Source organism: Colossoma macropomum, unplaced genomic scaffold (assembly GCF_904425465.1).
Source record: "Colossoma macropomum unplaced genomic scaffold, Colossoma_macropomum, whole genome shotgun sequence".
NCBI lineage: Eukaryota > Metazoa > Chordata > Actinopteri > Characiformes > Serrasalmidae > Colossoma > Colossoma macropomum.
This window is the reverse complement of record NW_023494793.1, coordinates 41536478-41559444: the sequence shown is the minus strand read 5'-3', so window position 1 is coordinate 41559444 and position 22967 is coordinate 41536478. Positions and strand designations below refer to the sequence as shown.

The following is a 22967-nucleotide window of genomic DNA, read 5'->3' as shown; positions in this document are numbered from 1 at the left end:
CATTTGTGTTAATAAATAGAAAAGAAGATATGAGTTATGATTTAACTTAGACATTATGATCTGAATTTGATGAAGGGTTACTGCTGTGTGTACAGTCTTGTTTTGCAGAAAGAAAAAACATTTTTGCCAGAATTGTATTTTTTGTTTACATTTTTGACAGAAAAAGTCAGAAGTGCAGACTCAAATGCGTCAAATGTATATAAAACATAGGTATAATTCTTTATGTACCTCACTATGCGGTCAAAACATAGTTTTATCATTATGTCAGCAGTAGTTTTGCACGCTATAACTCTTGGTAGCACTTTATTTGGATGATCCACTGTAGATTCTTTGTAAATGTTCAGTATATATTTAAGTAACATTCAACTGAATAGTCATTAAATGCCACTGAACTTGAAGTTGAATTCTACATAGATGGTCCACTGTAGATGCTCTGTAAATTCCCAGTCTGCCTTGCAATAACATTCAACTAAATATCCATTAAATTCAACTGAACTTGAAGTTCAGTATGGAAGATTTCATTAAATCTATCCCTAAACTTAACCCTAACCTTAACCTCAAAGCAAAACCTACATCTACTCCTAACCCTAACCTTAATGTTGTTGATAATCAACTGAGGATCACTAGAAAGTGTGTTAATGATTTAAGTAGCTGTAGAGCATCTATAGGGGACCATCCAAATAAAGTGTGACCTATCTCTTAGGGCTAAAATAGATGATTGTGTGCTGTAGTGCCTCCAGTGGCAGTCAGTGGAACTGAAGTCACTTTCAACTTTGCATTTACCTCAATATTTGTTTTTATTGTTGTCTTAGTTAAAAAGCTGAACCACAGAAATGTAGCAGATCACAGTGCTTAGTAACTGTAATATAACATGGTTCTCAAAATGGCCTATTCATAAGAATAATCCATTCTGGCCTGTTAGATCAGTCATCGGTCACTTTGCACTCTAAATATCAGCTCTCATTTGTCCATGTGGGTTGACCACTAAAATACTGTATTTACAAAACATAGCAGTGTGTAATTCTGTAGTGACCACAGTCTTGTCTATGTGTAGAAGCTCCATCTACAAGCAATGAAGATCACAGTAAAGCTGATGGCAGTGCCAGCGCCTCTCCACCCTGCAGGAGCTGCGAGCTAGAGATGTAAGTAGACTTAACACACCCACACATACAGCACTGTGCAGAAGTCAGAGACCAGCCTTTATTAAATTAATTTCCAGTGAAAACAGCTGTTAAGTGCAAATTATTCATTTTTCAGAACAGTATGCAAAAGGCTTTGACTTTCTCCTTCCTTATGTGAGTGGATTATCTTATACCTAATCTCCTCAGTTATAAATGATGATAATTATTTGTGGTAATTGTGACTGGATGCTGTCACTGTTGCTGTTAAATTTCATACTTAGTGTCTATGTTAGCTGTAGAATGATTTATTCAACTGTAAGCTACGTGTATACACTGACCAGCCACTTCATTAAGTCCACCTCCCTGTTTCTACACTCATTGTCCATTTTATCAGCTCCACTTACTGTATAGGTGCACTTTGTAGTTCTACAGTTACAGACTGTAGTCCATCTGTTTCTCTGCATACTTTGTTAGCCCCCTTTTACCCTGTTCTTCAGTGGTCAGGACCCCCATGGACCCTCACAGAGCAGGTTTTATTTGGGTGCTGGATCATTCTCAGCACTGCAGTAACACTGATGTGGTGGTGCTGTGTTAGTGTGTGTTGTGCTGGTCTGAGTGGATCAGACACAGCAGTGCTGCTGGAGTTTTTAAACACTGTGTCCACTCACTGTCCACTCTATTAGACACTCCTACCTTGTCAGTCCACCTTGTAGATGTAAAGTCAGAGCTGATAGCTCATCTGCTGCTGCAGTGTTTGTGTTTGTCATCCTCTAGTCCTTCATCAGTGGTCACAGGACGCTGCCCACAGGACGCTGTTGGCTGGATATTTTTGGTTGGTGGACTATTCTCAGTCCTGCAGCGACACTGAGGTGTTTAAAACCTCCAGCAGCACTGCTGTGTCTGATCCACTCAGACCAGCACAACACACACTAACACACCACCACCACGTCAGTGTTACTGCAGTGCTGAGAATGACCCACCACCCAAATAGTACCTGCTCTGTGGGGGTCTAAGGGGGTCCTGACCACTGAAGAACAGGCTAACAAAGTATCAGAGAAACAGATGGACTACAGTCTGTAACTGTAGAGCTACAAAGTGCTCCTGTATAGTATGTGGAGCTGAGAAAAGGACAATGAGTGCAAATACAAGGAGGTGGACTTGATAAAGTGGCCTGTGGTCAATGTAAATGCCTGTAAAACCTCCTGCTTGTGTGCCATCTACTCACCATTCAACTTAAGTTGAAACTTAGCTTCAGTTTAAAGTTACAACTTGACTCAACTTGTTTATGCTACAATCAATAGCCTGGGAATCGTAGCAGGTTATTCTGTGATATGCAGAAAAATGGCTGATTTCGGTATTATATTCTAAGCTTTTGCTAATAGATGTTTTTCTTAGCCACTAGTAACCAATATACTATCATATTCAGGCTAACCGAGTCAATATGTTCACCTGGCGGGCAAAAAAAGCCCCTAATACATTGATTATCCTTCCCCTCGGCTGCTGTGACGTGAGCAGTGTGAGATGGATCGCTTAACTTCCCCACCTGTCATGGTTCGCTTGCTGTGAGGTGATTAAATGGCCGACGTGGATGCGGCCATGTTCCCTCACTGTTTAATGGCAGGAGAGTGGAAACACTTGAGCGCACGAGGAGAGCCTGAGATGAATGAGAGTCTCTTGCTAGCTGTTAGCTGTTAGCCTGCTACCTTAGCCTAATTACACAGACACAGTGTTTATACCTGTGCTAGCCCTCCTAAAACCTGAAGACAGGTTTTCTGGATGTTTAGGACACACTGGAGTGCTTTTTCATTACTTTAGCACTATAAAAAAGGGTCATTCTACAGAAACGTCCACTTTTCTGTCTCTCCATAGGAGTCACTGGTGTTACCGATCCTCATTGGGGTTACACCTTATAAAGGTAACACCAGAGACATTTTTAATGGCTGCTACAGAGCATCAAACCACATGTCGTCAATCATGGAATATCCACTAAAATATGTAATTTAATCCATTTGTATTTTACTTTTTAACAATTTCCTCAGAATAAAGTCGGTCACACCAGTGACTTCAGCTAAAAGCTTCATATGAAATCATGAGCTAAATGAGAAAATCTCTGATCACTGAAAGACACAGTGGACTCACCATGTGCTTTTCTTCATAGATACTCAGAAAACAGGTAAAAGGAAGTCCGGTGATGTCATCAGTGTGACTTTTATTTCAAAATAAGAGATTTTTTGTTACGCGGTAACACCAGTGACACGACTCCTGGGGAACTTTCATTATATATTTTAGAATATTTATTTGGCCTTTGTTTTCTTTGGTATTTAATTCATATATTTCATAGATCATTGTAGTTAATATTGCAGAAAAAACATGTTTTTTTTCTTCAAAACATGGCCTCAGCCTTCACACATGACTGTGAGGACGAGCTCTTCTGTGGTGCTTTGAATTCTAGATAATTGATTTATAAATCAATATTGCTAAATTGAGGCTCAAGAAGATGTAATTGTTAAAATAACATTGTTTTATTTTACAATATAAATAAATTGTAACCCTAATGTGTTTTTTAAGTGTAATATATCTGTAAACACCTGGGACACAAAAATGGACGTTTCTGTAGAATGACCCACAAACACACACAAAAGTGTGTTGTGTGGCTAAGATGGCATTTCAAATGGACAGAAAATTAGCTGTTTGCTATTTTCATTTTATTTTCCCTACATTTAGAGGAAGATGCAAACCTTTACTGAGAAAAGTCTCTGGGGTATCTGCACTCCTCTCTCCTCTTAACAGAGGTTTAAAGTTTCAGACTAATGGGAAATTAGCTTTGCACCCCCTGCTATTCACTTAAATGTAATAGTAAGTGTATAGCAGCTAATTGTAGCTAACAGGCCCAGATTCCATATATGCAGTTTTTGTCTCTACTTCTTTAGCAATAGTCCAGTATTCCCTCCAGCTAACTGATATTTAGTTTAGTATCTCCTCTATTCAGACGTTCAACTAATTCAGCAAATAAAATGCGTGATAATTAGCTGAGCTGAATCAGTCTCAGAATAGTACATTTCAGTATTTGTGCACATTTAATTCAACTCCTCAGCTTTTGCGTGTTCTGGAGCAGGAAAAGCACAACGCCCTCCAGTACAGGATTAGTGCACCTCACAGCTAACACACAGCTGTCTGTGTTTGTGTGTGTTTTAGGGTGTCTGATGACTCACTCAACACCCTGGAAGCTCTGAAGACACGGATTCGAGATCTAGAGAAGCAGCTGACTCGAGGAGATCGAATCAAATGTCTCATCTGCATGGTAGGCCTGCTTTCACTGTGTTTATAGCAGTGCATTCACTACATTTTTCAGCTTCCACAAGGTAATCAGAATCGTATTTATAGATTGATAGAAATTACTGCACAAAAGAAGACCATTCTTTATTTAAACAGCTATTAAAGTTCATTTTTCAGGGAAAAAAGGAGAAAGAAAGCTTATAACTATAATATCAGATTTGTAAGTATTTACTGTGTCATGCTTTCCCTTTATTCCAGCTTCCGCTCTTTTCAAGAGACTCACTTTCAGTTCCTCAAAGAATCTGCAGACACACCTCCAAAGTTCAGTCTTAGAAGCTGGTTGATCATTTTCTGAAGTAATCAAACCCATTCAGTGATGTTGAGGTCTGGACTCTGGGGTGGTCAGTCCATCGTTCAGATTCTTTGTTTGATGTGTCCGTCTCCTTTTCTCAGTGAGGTTCTTCTTGATCAGCTACACATCCTTTCAGACCCACAGCGCTGAGTTGTCTTCTCACAGTGGAAAGATGCCCAGAACTGTATATACTGTAGACTGAAGAGTGACGGAGGTGTCACTCTAAATTTAATGCTATTTTTGATTAAATTATATACAAAATAACCAAAAGTTATTGCTTTTGTTTGACCCCTGAAATGGAGTCAGTTCATAGGGAAAACATCTGAATTTGATGTTTGGGATGATCTTGCGAAAGCACCAGTGACACTAATGACCATAACAGGAATTCGTGAGTTCAGACCGAGCATAAGGTGGCAGCGTGAGGGGAGACTGATTTACGGAGGGGAGAGAACTCTGACAACTTGGACTGGAGTTGAGCTGTATGGCTTCTGCTTGGAGCTAGAAGGCCAGACCCCCTCTAACTGTGGCGGGACTGACGTAAGACTGAGGAACAGGGGGGTGCTGAGGACTGTCAATGGAAACAGAAAGCAGAGATGGTCATTTATAGGGCATTAGACTGGAAGGAGGAGGGGGTCCAGCACGGTCCTCTCCCTAATCTTCAGTGTTTCTATAACTCCATTATTAATACATGGTGACATTCTAACACTCTGAATGTGTTTTGGAACTTTTGTGTTTGCAGGACTCGTATACGATACCGCTGACGTCCATCCAGTGCTGGCATGTGCACTGTGAGGAGTGCTGGCTCCGCACACTGGTGAGAAACACACTTGATCAGTTATCAGCTCTGAGGTAGAAGCTGTTTAACGAAGGACACAGTCGACCAGTGCCCTGTTCTCATATTCAATACTGTGCAAGAAAGGTTGAAGGACCTGAAAGCCTGAAGTTAGATGTAAAAAGCTGTTTATTTGGACAGTGAGTGATTATTCGCTCTAAAAAAAATGCTAATATTAGAATTATTAAAATAATACTAAAACAAAAATGAGTGATTTTTATGTAGTTCTGTTTATGTATTATATATTTATTTGTTTATTTATGCAGCATTTACAGTTACCATCCAATACCTAGTTAAGATCCTTCATTAAATTAAATCAGGAGCTGCTGATGAAATTTGACAAATCCATGTGATGGCTTCAGGCATCCAGGAGAAATCTGGAACCAAACTTTTCATCCTAGCCCAAAAGATACCAACTACATCTTTACATAAGCAAGAAACTCCTGTTACTTTTTACTGCATTAATGTCTATTTGTATTTACTTCAATGCTCTTTAGTGTTTTTACTGGTAGAAATGCATTTATTGCACAGTTACATGGTTTTAAACGATTTGCTTGAAGTGCCGAATACATTTGTACAGTACTGTAATTGTGTTAAAAAGAGTTATTTCTATAAATGTTTGGGACCTATTTTGGGTTTTTTATATGGTGTAAACCAGGTGGTCCCCAGCTTCACTCCTGGAGGGCTGTTGGGCAGCACAGTTTGGAAGTTCTCTAAAACACACCTCAAACACACCCACTAAACCTGACAATTAAAAAATGAGTTGAATCAGGTGCACGGTTAGAAATAAAGGTTCTGTTCAGGTACATTTTCTCGTTCATCAAGGTACAAACAATGTAAATGTTCCCTCAAAGCTCCAACAGTGGTTTTAAGGTCTGATTGTGAACCTTAAATAAGTTTTTCCAGGTGAAAAGTTCGTATTTGTACCTTTTCATAACCGAATGTTTTAAAACAGAACAGTAAAATAAAAGCCTGGAGACGAGACGGGGTGTGTGGAGTCAGTACAGCTTAGAACATATCATTTCAGTGGAATTTGGTACAGTTATGTTCCCTGACTGAAGGTACTGAGACACCCCAGTGTCAAGGTTCAGCAACAAAACCAGCCTGTTTCATTCAAAGGCATACAGAGAGGTTGGAAGGTGGTCATGTAAAAATGACTTCCGATATGTTTTTGGTACAGAAACCCTAAAACGTCAGGAAAAATGAAAAATAAAAATCTAACACTGCATTTCTAAGCCTCTACAAATAAATATAACATTTCTCTGTAATACCAAGCACCATGATTCCAGCCCCAATGTAAACATTTTTTAATATTTTAAAAATTATTTATGTATCAGCGTCAACAGATATGTACATGAAAACATGATATTACTGGTTATTTTATTTTGCTCCACCTGCTGGTGCACGGTGACATCATCACAAATCAGAAGATGTTTCAGAGGCAGGGCAAAAGTCATCACATTTTGATTGAAGATTACAAGAATTTAGTCTTTTAAATGATTAATAAGTGATTATTATGACCAGGGACAGAAACTAAAGAGGTCAAAAAGGTCAGTTTTGATATCAGGCTGACTTTAAGGTCTAATGTCGAACAGTGAGTTAGACACTAACACACAAATGTATTTTTGTAATGTCTATGATTTGGCAGGGAGCGAAGAAGCTGTGTCCGCAGTGTAACACCATCACCTCCCCGGGGGACCTGAGGCGGGTGTATTTGTGACGGGGGGTCTCAGACAGACTGACCTGTTTGCACTTACGGAGCTCATTCACACCCTCACAGCTCACAGCACTTCCTGCCCCAACCTGAGGAGGAAATAAACTGGCTTTTAACTGGACCAGACCATGAGCTGACTGGACAGAGACTGGGAGAATCTTCAGCCTTCTGAAAAGCTCCCTCTGCTGGACCCTGTCTGCAGAACCCAAACACTAAAAGTGTTTTGAGACTACATAACGTTTGTGCTCTGAGAGAAGTTCAGCAGTTCTGCAGTGACACAGCAGCTGCAGCATGAGTACAAACCAACGCACTGCAATATTACTGCAACTGCAGTACATCTTACAGTGACGCTTTATTTTGGGAGGTCCTTTTAGATGAAACAAACACTCAACAGACTCTCAGTAACGAAAACATAGGAGGGTTAGGATTAGGATTAGGGCCAGGGTGAGGGTTAGGATTAGGATTAGGGCCAGGGTGAGGGTTAGGATTAGGTTTTGGTTTGAGGTTAATGTTAGGATTAGGATTAGGGCCAGGGTGAGGGTTAGGATTAGGTTTTGGGTAAGGTTAGGTTTTGCGTAATGGAAGTAACATATTAAAAATACATCTACTTAATGTCAGTAATGTATCAACAGAACATCTGCAAGATATTTACGGTAACACTTTCTATGAATGTCACCTTTGTAAGCATCTATAAACACATTCATAACATGTTATAATGCATTTATAAGGCTTTATAAACGTGGCTATAAATATTTATAAAAATGCATTACGCGTTATAGCCATGCTTATTATGCATTATGAATTGTTCACATAATACATTATAAGTACTGATCATAACAAATTATAAGAGCTCATAAGTCGTATTTGTCCACTCTAAGTAAAGTGAAGCGTACTGTACTAAAGCCTCCTCCAGTGTTCAGAGTGAGGCTTCAAGTTGAAGTATTTACTGAAGGATTTACTGAAACACTAAAACATTCACAGTAAAGCACATTACAGGCTTCAAATGTCAGAGTTTAAACTAGTGCTGCCTCAGTGAACACTACCTATAATATATATATATATATATATATATATATATATATATATATATATATATATATATAAACAGTTCATAATGTATAATAAACATGGCTATAGTGTAATTCAGTGTAATTCATTTTTATAAATGTTTATAACCATGTTTATAATGCCTTATGAATGCATTATAAGATGTTATAAATGTGTTTATAGATGCTTACAAACATGACAGTCATAGAAAGTGTTACCATATTTACTTCAGTGTAATCAGATGCTTCACTACTGCTACTTCACTGATATGTTGTTGATGTGTTACTGATAATCTGTTAAGAGTTCATTAATCATCTACAAAGGACCACCCCAAATAAAGTGTTACCCATCTTACAGTTTAATTAAAACTAGAGGTGCATCGTCACCGATACTGGTATGGGTACTGGCTTGATACCATGCTTATTTACTTATAGTTGATCTCATAAAAATGCACCAACACCAACATCTGATACCACCACACACCACATGATGTAACCCTAATGAATGCTACCGCACTAATAAACAAACCACTCAAGCTGGCATGAACGAAGGTCTGCTCACCCAGAGAAGTGTTACTGACTTTGTGGCTGATCACTTTAAATGACGCCGCTGCTCACTTTAAACATAGCATTTGGCAAATTTCCCACCAGCAATTCGCAGCATGATTTTAGCTCATTTTTAACCCTTTGTGTGGTGTTCAGGTCTGTGGGACCCATTTTCAGTGTTTACTGAGAGAAAAGATTACACAATTTATTATTATTTCAACCTCAGATTCTTGGTCTTTGCTCATTTTCTGTGAAGAACATATAAAATAACCCATTTTCAGTGTCTTCACTCTGTTCACCCCCCACACATTTATATTACACATGTGGTGTTGGGTGAACCTGCGGGGAGTAAAAGTGTGGAGGTGCTGTGTCCTTCACTCTGTTCTCCTCCTACATGGCCTGCTGTTAGTGTGTGTGTGTGTGTATATGTGTGTGTGTGTGTGTGTGTGTGTGAGAGTGGACAACATGTACAGGCTGCTGACTGGCTACAGCTGCTAAAGGAGAACCCTACGCTGGACACTTGTGACATTTTAAACATCTGGTATTTTTACATAAATTGTTTTGGCTGTATTGATTTAACAAAACAATAATGTGGTGGGTCCAGCAGACCACTGAGTAACAAACACACCAACACCACACAAGGGTTTAACACAATCTCAACCACTTTCCCAATATGGCTGGTCTGTTCAAACATACAGTTTGAGTCAGCAAAAAACAAGATTTCTTAAATCGCACAGAGTCTGTCTGCAGACTTGGTTCTTTAATGGTTCTTTAATAAAGAAACTGATTCCGTATAGAACCATGAAAACTCAAAGAAACCTTTGCACAATTAAAGGATTCTTTGCATCCTGAAATGGTTCTTCAGATTGAGGGAGAATGTGCTGTAGACGGTTCTATATAGCACCAAAAAAAGTTCCTCTATTGTTACAAGCTGGACATCGTAACAATAGAAGAAACCTTTTTGGTGCTTTATAGATCCATTTTGAAAAAGGTTCTATATCACCAACTACAGCACATTCTCCCTCAATCTGAAGAACCACATCACCATGTAAATTGTTCCTTGAGTGTTCATGGTTCTATACGGAATCATTGTCTTTACTAAAGAACCATTGAAGAGCCGTCTTCAAGAGTGTGGCTTTAGAGAACATTCAGCTACAGCTCAACCAGCCAGTCTAAACATTTCAGATGTGAAACTCGAAATGTGAGCTCCTCAGATGTGGCTCCTGCTGTCGCTGTGCTACAGAGACTGTTGTTGAAAGAAACAGGTGAGGATCAAAACTATGAAATGTACTTTACTTACAGCTGTACAGAAGCGCTTTTCTGATGTGGAACAAAATCCGCTCTTCTCCACTCCAGCGCTGCTCGATCCAAGTCAATTAATGTAGCATAGCGTCATTTAAAATCAGCAGGATTTCAATGGTTTAACATTGCACTCATTTAAACTAACAGCTACGTAATTCTAAGTACGATACTCAGTATAGGCTTTAGACTCAGTATCAGCAAGTACTCGTACTCGGTCTGAAAAAAATGGTATCGATGCATCTCTTATAAAAATGCACTGGTGAATCAGTAAAACAACACAGTTAAACATTTTCCTGCATTATCTTGAACAAAATTATTTACTTTTGTTGGTTTGCAGTCCTGTGAAAAAGTCAGAGACCACCCTCTCATTTATTTAATTCCCAGTCAAAATGGTTATTCAGCACAAATTATTCATTTTTCAGTGTCAGAGAAAAGCAGGGAGCATGAAGTAAGAATCTCACACTAAGTATACCAAATCCATCACTGTTTAATTTGTCCACTCTTTAATTTTGTGCACCTTCTGCCACTTTAACTCTTCCATCCTTTCAATTTTGAAAACACTCTGTCTTCCCAACAACAGCTGCTCCCAAACGAGTCACTGACATTATATTCCCTTCAAAGAGACACTAACATTCACACAAACAGCTACCCAAACTCACCTTAGCTGCCTCACACATTTCTCCCTCATCGTCATCCAAAATGACTGAAACAATACGGAGAAAATGGCCTCCTAACAACCACCTGGAAGACCTGGTAGACACCAAAACTGCCCCCCATCAGATAAACAGCACTTAAAGCTTTCATCTCTGAGAGAGAGGAGAAAATCAAGCTGCTTCAGATCTGAAAACATCCACAGGTGTTTCTGTCCATCCTTCCACTGTGAGAAGACGACTCAGCGCTGTGGGTCTGAAAGGATGTGTAGCTGTCAAGAAGAACCTCACTGAGAAAAGGAGACGGACACATCAAACAAAGAAGCTGAACGATGGACTGACCACCCCAGAGTCCAGACCTCAACATCACTGAATGTGTTTGATTACTTCAGAAAATGATCAACCAGCTTCTAAGACTGAACTTTGGAGGCGTGTCTGCAGATTCTTTGAGGAACTGAAAGTGAGTCTCTGACATTATATTTAGTTTTTGAGACTTTTTTCTGACACTGAAAAATGCATTACTTATACTTAATGGCTATTTTGACGCAAAATAAAATAACAGGGTGGTCGCGAACTTTTATGCAGTGCTGCACGTTAAGCCAAGGCTCGTTTGCATATTTCTGCCCTCTGCGGTGTCAGCATTGTGAAGTCCAATATTGCGATAAAGATTAACATATTGCGCAGCCCTGCTACACAGATAGAAACTTCAAGCACAAGCGCAGTGTTGCAAAAGCATTTAATGAACTCTTAATGATCTCTTCCAACAAATAACAGCACAGAACATGTGGCTTTGCATAACAGCTTCCAGGTATACTGCATAACAATGAGCAAGAGAGATGCAACTCTCTTTCTCACTCTCTCTCTCTATCTTCCTTTTGTTTTTCTGTTTTTGTGTAAATGTGTTGTTAATCAAGGGAAACTGTACATTTATTTACTTTCATTACTGTAATTTAATAGTTTGAATAGATTTTGTCAAGAGGATCTAATACTGAAAACGAGCCTCTCATTATATAGTAAAGTTTTTGTCATGTTAATTCCATGGAAATCAGTCACTTTTACTACCAGTAATTAGCACACATAAGAAAAACAGTTTAGATTACAAAGAGCAGTTTTTGACTAGTCGATATTTAGACACTTTTGATAAATTATCCCAGAAGTTCAAGAATAAAAATGATATACTGTTGTCAGTTCCTACATTTCTAACAGTGGTTTGAAAATATAACAAATAAACTGTTTAATGTTCAATAAGTGGCTAGCTTAATAAAAAAACAGATATTAACATGTTCACAAATGTATTTTTCCTTTTAATAAAAGTAGCCAGCTAGCCTTAACTCATAAATGAGAACATCCAGAACAATGCTATTTCCTCCTCTTTTTCAGGCCCAATCCCATTTCACCCCTCACCCCTACCTCTTAGCCCTTAGCCCTCTGTTTTGCGCGTTCACATCTAGGGGTAGGTGGTGCCAGTTCTTGTTGAGATAGAGGGGTAGGGTGAAGTGTCAGGGCTACACAGCCCTCCAAATGGAGGTTTTTCAGAGACTCCAAACAGAGTGTTATGATGGCTGAACAAGATACCATAGAAACCCACAAATGTTAGAATTTTCTCTATTAAAAATTATTATAGCCATTTTATGTCAAAGTTTAATGTCATTTCAATGTTTTATGGTCCTTTTCTTCATAACAAGGATAAAAATCGCTAATAATATGCTGATGTCTTGGTAGCTAGTGAGTTACATTTCCCGTTCCACCTTAAATAGTCCAGCAGTTTTGACGCCTGAAGAGCCAGAATGTAACTGCTGCTCCATTTAAGGTGGGATGGAAAAATTTGAACAAGAAGCTGGGGAATAAATAATTGTCCCCCCCTTTGAAAGCGTATGATTCCCTAAATGTAACTAAAGCCCAGCAGTGAGGAGCTGAACTTTACCCTCCTCTGCTGTCACTGCAGACTGGCAGGGTCGCCTACAGACATTACATTACAATACATTTACGACATTTGCCAGACGCTCTTATCCAGAACGACTTACAGTTTGATCGTTTTAGAGAGGTAGGTGAAGGTAGTGTTGGGAGTCTTGCCCAAGGACTCTCACTGGTTATGCAGGCAGGGGATTGAACCCCAGTCTACATCATAAAAGGCAGAGGTGTTATCCACTACACTATACCAACCACCATATACCATACCGCATACAGAGCACCGCTAGTAGCCTATTAATGAAGTAAAGTTCTTTTTATTTGAGGGCCCCATTTTATAGGGAAGATTTCAACCACTACTCCTTGTAACTCAGTTCCAAGGGGCAAGATGACACTTGCAAACAAGGGGTAGGGGCAAAAATAAAAAATGGGATTGGGCCTTATTGTTTATTTTAAAACTGCTTATTTGGCGAAGTTAAAAACAAATCAACATTCAACTTTGATATACATTGAAGATTTTTTCCTTAGCTCTGTAAGTAAATGTTTGCTGGATCTAAGTCAGCCTCCGTCAGCAGGCCATGCTTTGTGTGGATGTGGTCACCAATCCTCAGTGGGCGACAGCTTTTCTCAGCATAGCTTTGACTTCACTGAGAAAGAAAAGAGCTCACTGTATTCAGTATGACCTGTTCCAGTGGAGACTACATCACTGCAAATGTAAGATGAACACTATTGAAACTAAAGGACTGAGTTTTCTATGGTGCAGCTTGTAGCAATAGTTTTGTTTATGTCTGTACTGAGTAAAGCTGAAGCACTTTTGATAGTTTTGACCTGATACTAATCACTTATGAATAAATGTTCATGCATAAAACTGACTCTGTTTCATTTAATCTGATTTTGGGATGGGACTGAGGAGGAGGGTCAAAATGAACACAGCCATAATGATAATGATGATGACGGTGATTATGATGGTGGTGGTGATAAAGATGATGGTGATTATGATGTAATCATGATGATGATGATGGTGAAGGTGTTGTGATGATGATAATGCAGTCGGTGATTATTGTGGTTAATGATGATGATGGGTGATGGTGATGTGTTGGTGATGTTGAAGATTGTGTTGGTGATGCTGATAGTGTCAGTGCTGGTGTTGGTGATGGTGATTGTATTGGTGATGATGGTGATTGTATTGGTGATGATGGTGTCTGGTGGTCTTGGTGATTGTGTTAGTGATGGTGGTGTTGGTGATGATGGTCTCTGTGGAGGTTTTGGTGATGATAACGGATGTGTTGATGATGGTGATGATGATGAGGTGTCTGGTGATGCTGGTGGTGGTGATGATGGTGATTGTGTTGGTGATGATCGTGTCTGGTTGTCTTGGTGATTGCGTTAATGTCGGTGGTGTTGGTGATGATGGTCTCTGTGGATGTGTTGGTGATGACAATTGTGTTGATGATGGTCATGGTGATGATGGTGTCTGTGGTGGTGTTAGTGATGATGGTCATGATGATGTTGATGATTGTGTTGGTGAGAATGGTGATGGTAATGTAGGTGTCTGTGGTGGTGTTGGTGATGATGATTGTGTTGATGATGATGGTGTTGGTGATGTTAATGATGTTGGTGATGCTGTTGGTGATTGTGTGATGATGATGATGAGATGATAGTGTTGATGGTCTTTGTGGTGGTGATAGTGGTGATGATGATTGTGTTGATGATGGTGATGGTGATGGTCTCTGTGGAGGTGTTTGTGATGATGACGATTGTGATGGTGATGGTAATGATGGTGTCTGTGGTGGTGCTGGTGATGATGATTGTGCTGATGATGCTGATTGTGTTGATGGTGGTGATGGTAATGATGGTCTCTGTGGCAGTGATTGTGTTGGTGGTGATGATAATAATGATAGTGTCAGTGATGATGATGATGTTATGTGATGGTGTTTGTGATGGTTACTGTAATGATAGTGATGATGGTATCAGTGATGAAGTATGAGCAGAACACACTTCTGTTATGGCACATTTTGTATTTTATATTTCACTTTTATCCAATATGTTAAACTTCGCATATAAATTGTGCACTAAAATCTGCTGTTTCTTTCGGATGCGTTACAGAAACATGTTAACTTATTTTCACTTAGAAAACAAACAAAACATGTCATTTGACCAGGTTTATTCAAACATTTGCACGAGTGTACACCTACATTTAAGTCAGCGCAAAAGAAAGTTTTAGTTGTGCCCAGTTGAACAACTTTTTCCTGATTAGAGCATCCAGTCAAAACCGAAGCAGCTCTCTGTTTTAATGAAGATGCTCACTTTAATTTAGTGTGCCTCAGTACAACCAGCTGCCTACAAACGCAGCTGATTAGATCACTACCTCGTCACATACTCCTCAGCACGCCTTCTTTAAGTGTTCTGCACTGGCGTCCATGTTTACCCTGCAAAACAGGTGGAATAAAATTAGCACAGGGCTAACAGGAAGCACGTTTGAGGCTGCTAAAGCAGTTACAGAGCAGCTCTCTCAGGGGACAGCAGTGTCTCTGGGTGGAATTAGGTTAGCTCTGGATTAGCTCTGTCTTGGCTCGGTCTGGGTGATGCCGGGTCATTAAATCCTGAGCACACTCACCTGCTGTGGCTTCCTCAGCACTGTAACGCACTCTGCAGTGCCAAAAGGACAGATGTGATCTAACAAGGTCCAGCCACAGACAGAGACTCCAGTCTACAGTGACGAGTCAGCGCGCTTGAAAAATTTTAACATGTTTCCTTTTGCCTACAATATAACAGTAACAGCCTCTACTCTTCTGGGAAGGCTTTACACTAGATGTTGGAACATTGCTGTGAGGATTTGATTGAGCATTAGTGAGGTCAGGTACTGATGTTGGATGGTCAGTTCTGGATCACAAACTCATCCCAAAGGTATTGGATGGAGCTCCATCACTCCAGAGAACACAGTTCCACTGCTCCACAGCCCAATGCTGGGGGGCTTTATACCCCTCTAGCCCACGCTTGGCATTGGACATGGTGACCTTAGGCCTCTTAGGCAGCCTCTTAGGCAACAACAAGTAAAGCTCAGGAAAAATGTAATACAAGAAAAAATAGGATATGGTCCCTTTAAAGCAGCTGAATTCACTCATTTGAAGGACTGTCTGGATACATATGGACAAGTAGTCTACCTTTTGCCACAACTTAGCTTTTCTCTTGTGGTAATTAGGAATTACACTTATTATCAAATAAGATACTCAAACTTAAGGCCTAAATGAAGAAATGTATTGAAGTCACTGTATTGATACTGAAGAGTTTTGAGTTACGGTAACAGCAGATGAGCTTTTGAATTGCTCAATCAGTGAGGTTAGTAAATTTGTAAAAGGTTTTAGTCATTGTAAACTCTTAAACAACGTTTTTTGGGGAACCAAAAGTGGTTTCTTCTACTGAATCACTCTGAAGAACTCTTTTTGGTTCCATCTTGAAATGAAATGAAACCTTTTTTTAGCCAACTGTGTCTGAACACATCGGAATTAGACCTCTGCATTTAACCCAGCCGTGCAGTGAAACACCACATACACACTAGTGAACACACACACACACTAGGGGGCAGTGAGCACACTTGCCCGGAGTGGTGGGCAGCCCTATCCACGGCGCCCGGGGAGCAGTTGGGGGTTAGGTGCCTTGCTCAAGGGCACTTCAGTCATGTATAGTGCAGTTATGTCAGCTGAGGGGATCGAACCGGCAACCTTTTGGTCACAAGGCTGGTTCCCTAACCTCCAGCCCATGATCTTGGCACCTTTATAGTGTTTAATAGTGTATATCTTGTGTATTAATGTACTATATAGAGAGATTTTGAGACTTTCAGATATTGGAACAGGGATGTCAGTGTTTTGATTTACTGTCCTGCAGTGGGGAGCCATAACTGCTAGAGCTAGGCCTTCAGTTTTACGTAAAAACCTGATCAAAATCAAGGAACAAAACCAAATCACCTCTACAATAATGCTAATTTCTGCTAGCACCCCTATGGGATTCTAGTAGCATGTTAGTGCTAAGCTCATTGCGATTCACATTAAAACGTTCTGTCTTTTCTAGACTACGGCTCGTATTCACAGTCAGAGACGTATCTAGAACATATTCACAGTCAGAAACGTATCTAGAGCTTGGCTGATTCCACTGTCCACCTCTTGAACTCCTAAACAACAGGGGAGCTCACTTGGCCATATCTCCCCAGAGACGATAGAAGAAAAAATCCTCATTAGACAATTTTCCATTATGTTCAAGGCCTTTACCTTTTTGTTTTTCCAACCAAAACTTAACAATGAAATAAGAGTATTACAGCAATACTTGAACAGTTTAAATACCATGATGACCATTTTAAGTAAAAATAAACAAAAAATATCACAGACATGTTTTGTCTTCTACTTCCAAGAAATCATTAGGCTTTCTAGAAGGCCCTGATAGTTTCCCCCTGCGGTACTGATACAGAGAATTTGGCTAGTGTAGGTTCTGTGTTACTGTACTCCAATTTGAGGAAATGGTGTAAGAGCTTGTCACCTGACCCAATTCCTGTTGGCTTTTGGAGAGCGTCCAGAGAGGTGAGACAGCGTCGCCCAGCATGTGACAGGATTGCACTGCCACTCAAAATCTGATAACACTTTTTTGCATTTTCCTGTAAAGTATAAAGAGGTCAGTCGTGAATGCCAAATGATGAAAGGATCATTAGAAGATAAACTCCCGTGTAACTCCACCTTGCTGGTGTACAGTTACAGACTGTAGCCCATCTGCTGAGGTATAGTTTGTGTTAGCCATCCTCAAGTCCTTCCTGAACGGTCAGTTTCTGACCAGAGAGTGGATATTTTGGGATAGATGGTCCACTGTCAACCTAGCAGTGACACTGATGTGTGAAAAAACCTCTAATGCTGTGTCTGATACACTGGTACCAGCATCACACACTACCATGTCAATGCCACTGCTGTACTGAGCATTGACCTCCACACACATAACGTCTGGATAACAGCAGTCTTGTGGTCAAATGCTGACACTGGGGTGGCACCCATGCCTTTGATACCTTTACATAAGCAACATAACACTTTATTTGGATAGTCCACTTTGGATGCTTTCTACTAAATTGATCATAATTTTCTTTAACTCTAAACCTGCTCTAATCCTGACCCTGACCTTAACCTCAACCCAAAACCCAAACCCAAACCTCACCCTGGTCCTAGCCCTCACCCTGGTCCAAATCCTAACCCAAACCCCACCACTGTTTAGAATCAACTGAGTTTCAGCAGACAGTTTGTTAACAATTTGAACATCTGTAGATAATCTATAGGGGACAATAGTGGACTATACAAATAAAGTGAGACCCCATGTTTTGTTTCATATATATATTGAAGCCACACTGACTTCATACACCCGGTCTTGGCTCCAGACTAAAGTGGCCAATGAGTGTAAGTACAATGTAGTTGTTCCTAAAGAATTGGCAGTTCAGTGTTTGTAGAGTGCAGCAAGGTATTCTGGTTAAGCTCCACGGCTGATGACCTCTTAGTGCATGATGGCAACACAAACGGCCTGCAGTCCGATTGGCTGTAGTGAGTGGATGAGGTGGTAATTGTTGCTGGCACTAATCTGGAGCAGCAGGTCAGCCAGTTACACTCACTCACTCCCTCGCGCTACACCTGAACAGCAGCGACCAGGTAAGCACTGCTTAAAAATGTACAATTTCACATTTTGTTTGGGCTTTAGAGCTTAGTAAACATGCAAATCTATGATATAAAATTAACAGTCAGTGTTATTTAAAGGCTGGCTGAGGAGTTACAGTATTAAACTTGATTATGCCTGCAGAGTCCCAGGCATATTAAAAAATAATGAAGGTATAATAGAAGATATAAACATATTTCAAGCAGAGTTTAAGCCATCTTCTGTTAAAGAAGCCACACATTAGACAAGTCTGCTTTTTTTAGACTGAAATTAAGGACTTTATTTTATAAATATAATAACAATGAGTTTTATTTACAGCACCCTAAATCTTAAGGTCACATTATATATACTTTATTACACAGTATAAAACTGATTCAAGCTTTCTTTCATTTTAAATTTGTATTGTTTTTTAACCTTTTCTGTTTCTGTATTGTCAGTTGACCTGTTTTAGAAGCTCTTAGCAAAAAGGGTTCAAAATGGTTCTATATAGCACCCTATATTGTACTAGTAGAACACTTTTTGGGTGCTATATAGAACAAAAAAAAAGCCTCTTTAAAAACGTTATACAATAATTTCTTTACGCACACTTCTTCAAGGGTTCTTTTGTAAAGAAAATGGTTCTATATAGAACCATGAACACTTAAGGTACCCTTTGCATGATGTCCCTTGTTGAAAATCGTTCTATTTAGCACCAGAAAGTGTTCTGCTTTTGTTATAAGATTGACAGAGAACCAATACAAGAACGTTTTTGGTGCTATATCGAACCATTTTCAAAAAATTCTATGTAGCACCATCTGCAGCACATTCTCAATCAGTATGAAGAACCCTTTTACGAAGCAAAGAACGCTTTAATTATGCCAAGTGTTCTTTGAGTGTTCACTGTTCTATCTAGAACCATTTTCTTTATTAAGGAACCCTTGAAGAACCAATGTTTAGGGGTGTAGCATTCAAAAAGTTGGAATCAATGCTACTTTTCTTTTTAAGTGTGTGCGTTCAAATGGTTCTTTGAGTGTTCACAGTTCTGTACAGAACCATTGCCTTTAATAAAGAACCCTTGGAGAACCAATGTTTAGGGGTGTAACATTCAAAAAATTTGGAATCAATATTGCAGATAAATGTATAAGTTGACATGTTAATCCTGAACAACGTCACAGCTTTTAGGTCATAAGCGCAACAATAAGAAGCTGTAAGTAAAAATGAAGTAATGTGTCCAGACTGATGAACAGAGCTGCAGATGACTGTACAAGTACTGAAATAGCTGTAGAACATTGAGAATTAATTTTTAATAAAATTAATATCCAGAATGTATCATGTTTCAAAAGTGAGTATCAAATCTCAAAGTATCAAATCAAATCACTCATTAGAGTGTTTATTTATCCTTTTATTCACGTCTTGCTCACAGAATTCTTAATATACTGTATAAAACACCTGAAAAATACCTTTTGGCAAATAGTTTGTAACATTCTATAAGCATAATGTATATAATTTTCACACTTTATGTGCACTAGTGTACATAATTTAACTATCTTCTGCAGACCTGTAGTGCTACAGCGCAGTGTTGTTTGGCTCATAGTCTATTAGAAGAGTTTCTTTATTACAAACGTTTGAAAAGATGTTAGGATAAGGGATAAAATGTCATTTTAAAGTCCTTCCATGGTTTAGACCTGTACTTAGTTAAAAAAAAAGAGAGTGTCTGTTTGCAATGTTTCATTAATGAACCTACAGCTGATTCTGGGACATATGTGATGCTATCTAGAGGATTAAATGAAGAAAATGTACAGCCATATACAAAAGTGTGAAATCCTCCATCAAATTACATGTAATAAAATATAAAATGTGCCATAACTGCACTACATTTTGTGTCAATTCAGCAAATAAACAGTAACTGTATGTTAAAGTGTGCAGAAGTCTGTTCTCTGTAGAGGATGTGTTAACTTGTTTACATTTAGAAAATCAACATAACATGGAATTTGTGCCCAAACTTTTGCATTCGACTGTACAAAGAAAGAGCCAATCACTTACCAGGAGCACAAAGTAGGTCATGTGACACTGTGGTGAATATTTTTTATAGCGAACCATTTAAATGGTTTGACTGAACGCAACAGTATTATTGGAACAGCCAGGTCATGTGACCTGGGAAAGAGGAAGGAGAGGTAAGTTTAGTGCAGACATGTGTGGTCAGACAAGCATCAGGTCATTAGGCCTTTGCTGCTCCTGCTGGCTTATGGCTCACTAATCCTCTTCACTGGCCTAACCTGACTTCATTAGGCCATTTTTAGTTGCAGTTTAGACCAACACGTGTCCCATGATGCCCTGCAAAATCAATACTGCTGAGTAGGACAGTGGACTTCTTTAGGTCTGACATACCATCAGTGACCTTGAGTCATGTGATATACCATATTTACAACATACGGAGTAAATTATGGGTCATTCCACAGCAACTCATCTAGGGTCTGGTAGCTCACTAGATCACTACATGGAAAAATTCAAGTAAAAAACTTGCAATATTTCAAAACTATGCTCCAAGTAGTTTTTAAGTTATGCATTTTTAAAGTGTGAAACTGTACAATGCCAATAAAGTAACATATAGTGGGAATTTCTGAACAAGAAATATGATTTTTTGAAGTGAAAAGTTCTCAATATTGCATTTATACCCAGTTAATATTTCAGCTCATTTCAGTCATTCTGTAAGCAGTTATTAAGCAGTTATGTCATATTTAAGATGCTATTTACAATCTGATGAGGCGAACTTTAAAAATTCATAACTCAAACAATATTTGGAGTAAAACTTTGAAGTTTTGTATGCAAATGGAGGTTTTTGTAAGATTTTTTTTTTGTATTTTAAAGAAAATGAATGATGTGACCTGCTAACCTAGGTGAGTTGGCGTGAAATGAATAAATAAATGAGAATAAATAAAATAAAATAAAAACAGATAATTGCATCAAAATGTTCACACTTGCATTATGTAGTAAGGAATGCCAAAGCTCTTTAGCAATACAACTGAATATTTTAAAAATAAAACTTTTAAATTTAATTCATTGACAAAAAAAAATACTGTACTATATATATATCACTTTATTCCTAATGTATTATTATATTACACATTTTATTACACATTTCTAACATTTTAAAAAAAAATCCAGTTCTGCTTTGCTCTTTGTTTATATCAGTAGATTCCTGTCTATTTTCTAAAGATTTTGCCTTTCACATGTCTTCATTTTTAATAACTAATAAATCAACCCACTGTGAGGCAAAATATAAGCATGAAAGACATTATTAGCAAATGTTAATATGCCAATTTAAGCAAACCATTGGCTACCTTTAGAGGTTTATATCACTGGCTATTTGTTAAACCCCTACTTGGCCAGGGCCCACCGGTGGGCTGAAAGTGTTATTATACACTTCTATAACCTAAGAATAGCTCAGCCAGTTTGCACTGAAGTCCCTGTAGTTACTGAATCAAACGTCTTAGTATGTAATAAGACTGGGGTTTTAAAGAATTAATGGATTTATTGCTGTGTTTATACCTTTAAGCAAAACTATAGGGCTTCCAATCACCCTCAGTGCTCTTTAACCTCAGTGCTCATGTTGTTTTCAGAAATCCTGAAACCTAATTGCTTTAGCTCAGTGGTCACCATCTCTTCTCTTGACGATCTGTGGGTTTTACCTCCAATCTGATTCTAACACAGCTAATCAAGGACTTCTGAAAGCAATAATCAGATCAGGTAGGTCATTTAGGGTTGGAGCTAAAGTCTTCAGGAAGGTAGATCTTAAAGCACAAGGAAAAATGAAAACGCAGCAGAAAAAAAAATTTAACAGCTTTTTTGCTTCTTACATTGTAATTTTTATTCCCAAATACTCGGACACTGTCCAGAGACCACTCAGCAGAGTTACTAATGCCAGGATCAGGAGATTGGCCCAAGAGATTTATATGCACAGAGACAGTAGCTGGCCAAGCAAAGTGTTATTGACTGGACAGAGCAGGACTGGACCATGTCCTAATCCAGGTTCAACATTCAGGGCTTTTCCTGAAGGTCATTAAATGATAGGAGCTTTTTCCACATATAGTACTGTGCAAAAGTGCTAAACGAATTGTTTTAAACCATTTCTCTGGGCAGTAAGTGTGTTTTTGCTTGTACAAACAATATATGATGTTAGAATAAATGCAAACATGAATGCAGTAAAAAGTAACAATAATTTCTTATTTTCAGCAAAGCTGTTTAGATGTTATGTTGTGAGCTGGTCAGAAGAACCATTGTTTGGCTCCAGATTTCTCCAGCCAGCACATAGTTTTGTTCAAATCCATCACCAGCACCCCTGAGTTAATTTAAAGAGGCGTTGATTAACTGAAACAGGTATTGGTTGATAACTAAAAAGATACTGGGCTGCATTGAGGAGAGGTGTGGAAATGATTAAATGAACACACTGACATACATAAGATCACTACTTACTTATTAATGTTATTGTATTTATTTTAATATTTCAATATTAGCTTTTCTAAGTAAATAAGCACTTAAATAAATAAATGACCAGCTCATTTTAA

General features: G+C 38.8%; 1 protein-coding gene across 1 annotated transcript in view; it reads left to right on the top strand.

The window, feature by feature from the left end:
* The window catches only part of rnf220b (ring finger protein 220b), a 69265-nt gene extending 61902 nt beyond the window's left edge, over window positions 1–7363 (top strand). Inside the window, exons 12-15 of the mRNA XM_036578092.1 lie at window positions 1055–1142; window positions 4317–4422; window positions 5489–5563; window positions 7230–7363. Coding sequence (XP_036433985.1) covers window positions 1055–1142; window positions 4317–4422; window positions 5489–5563; window positions 7230–7301 — 341 coding nt within the window. The 3' untranslated portion in view covers window positions 7302–7363. The remainder of the gene's footprint in view (window positions 1–1054; window positions 1143–4316; window positions 4423–5488; window positions 5564–7229) is intronic.
* The last annotated feature ends 15604 nt before the right edge of the window (window positions 7364–22967 follow it).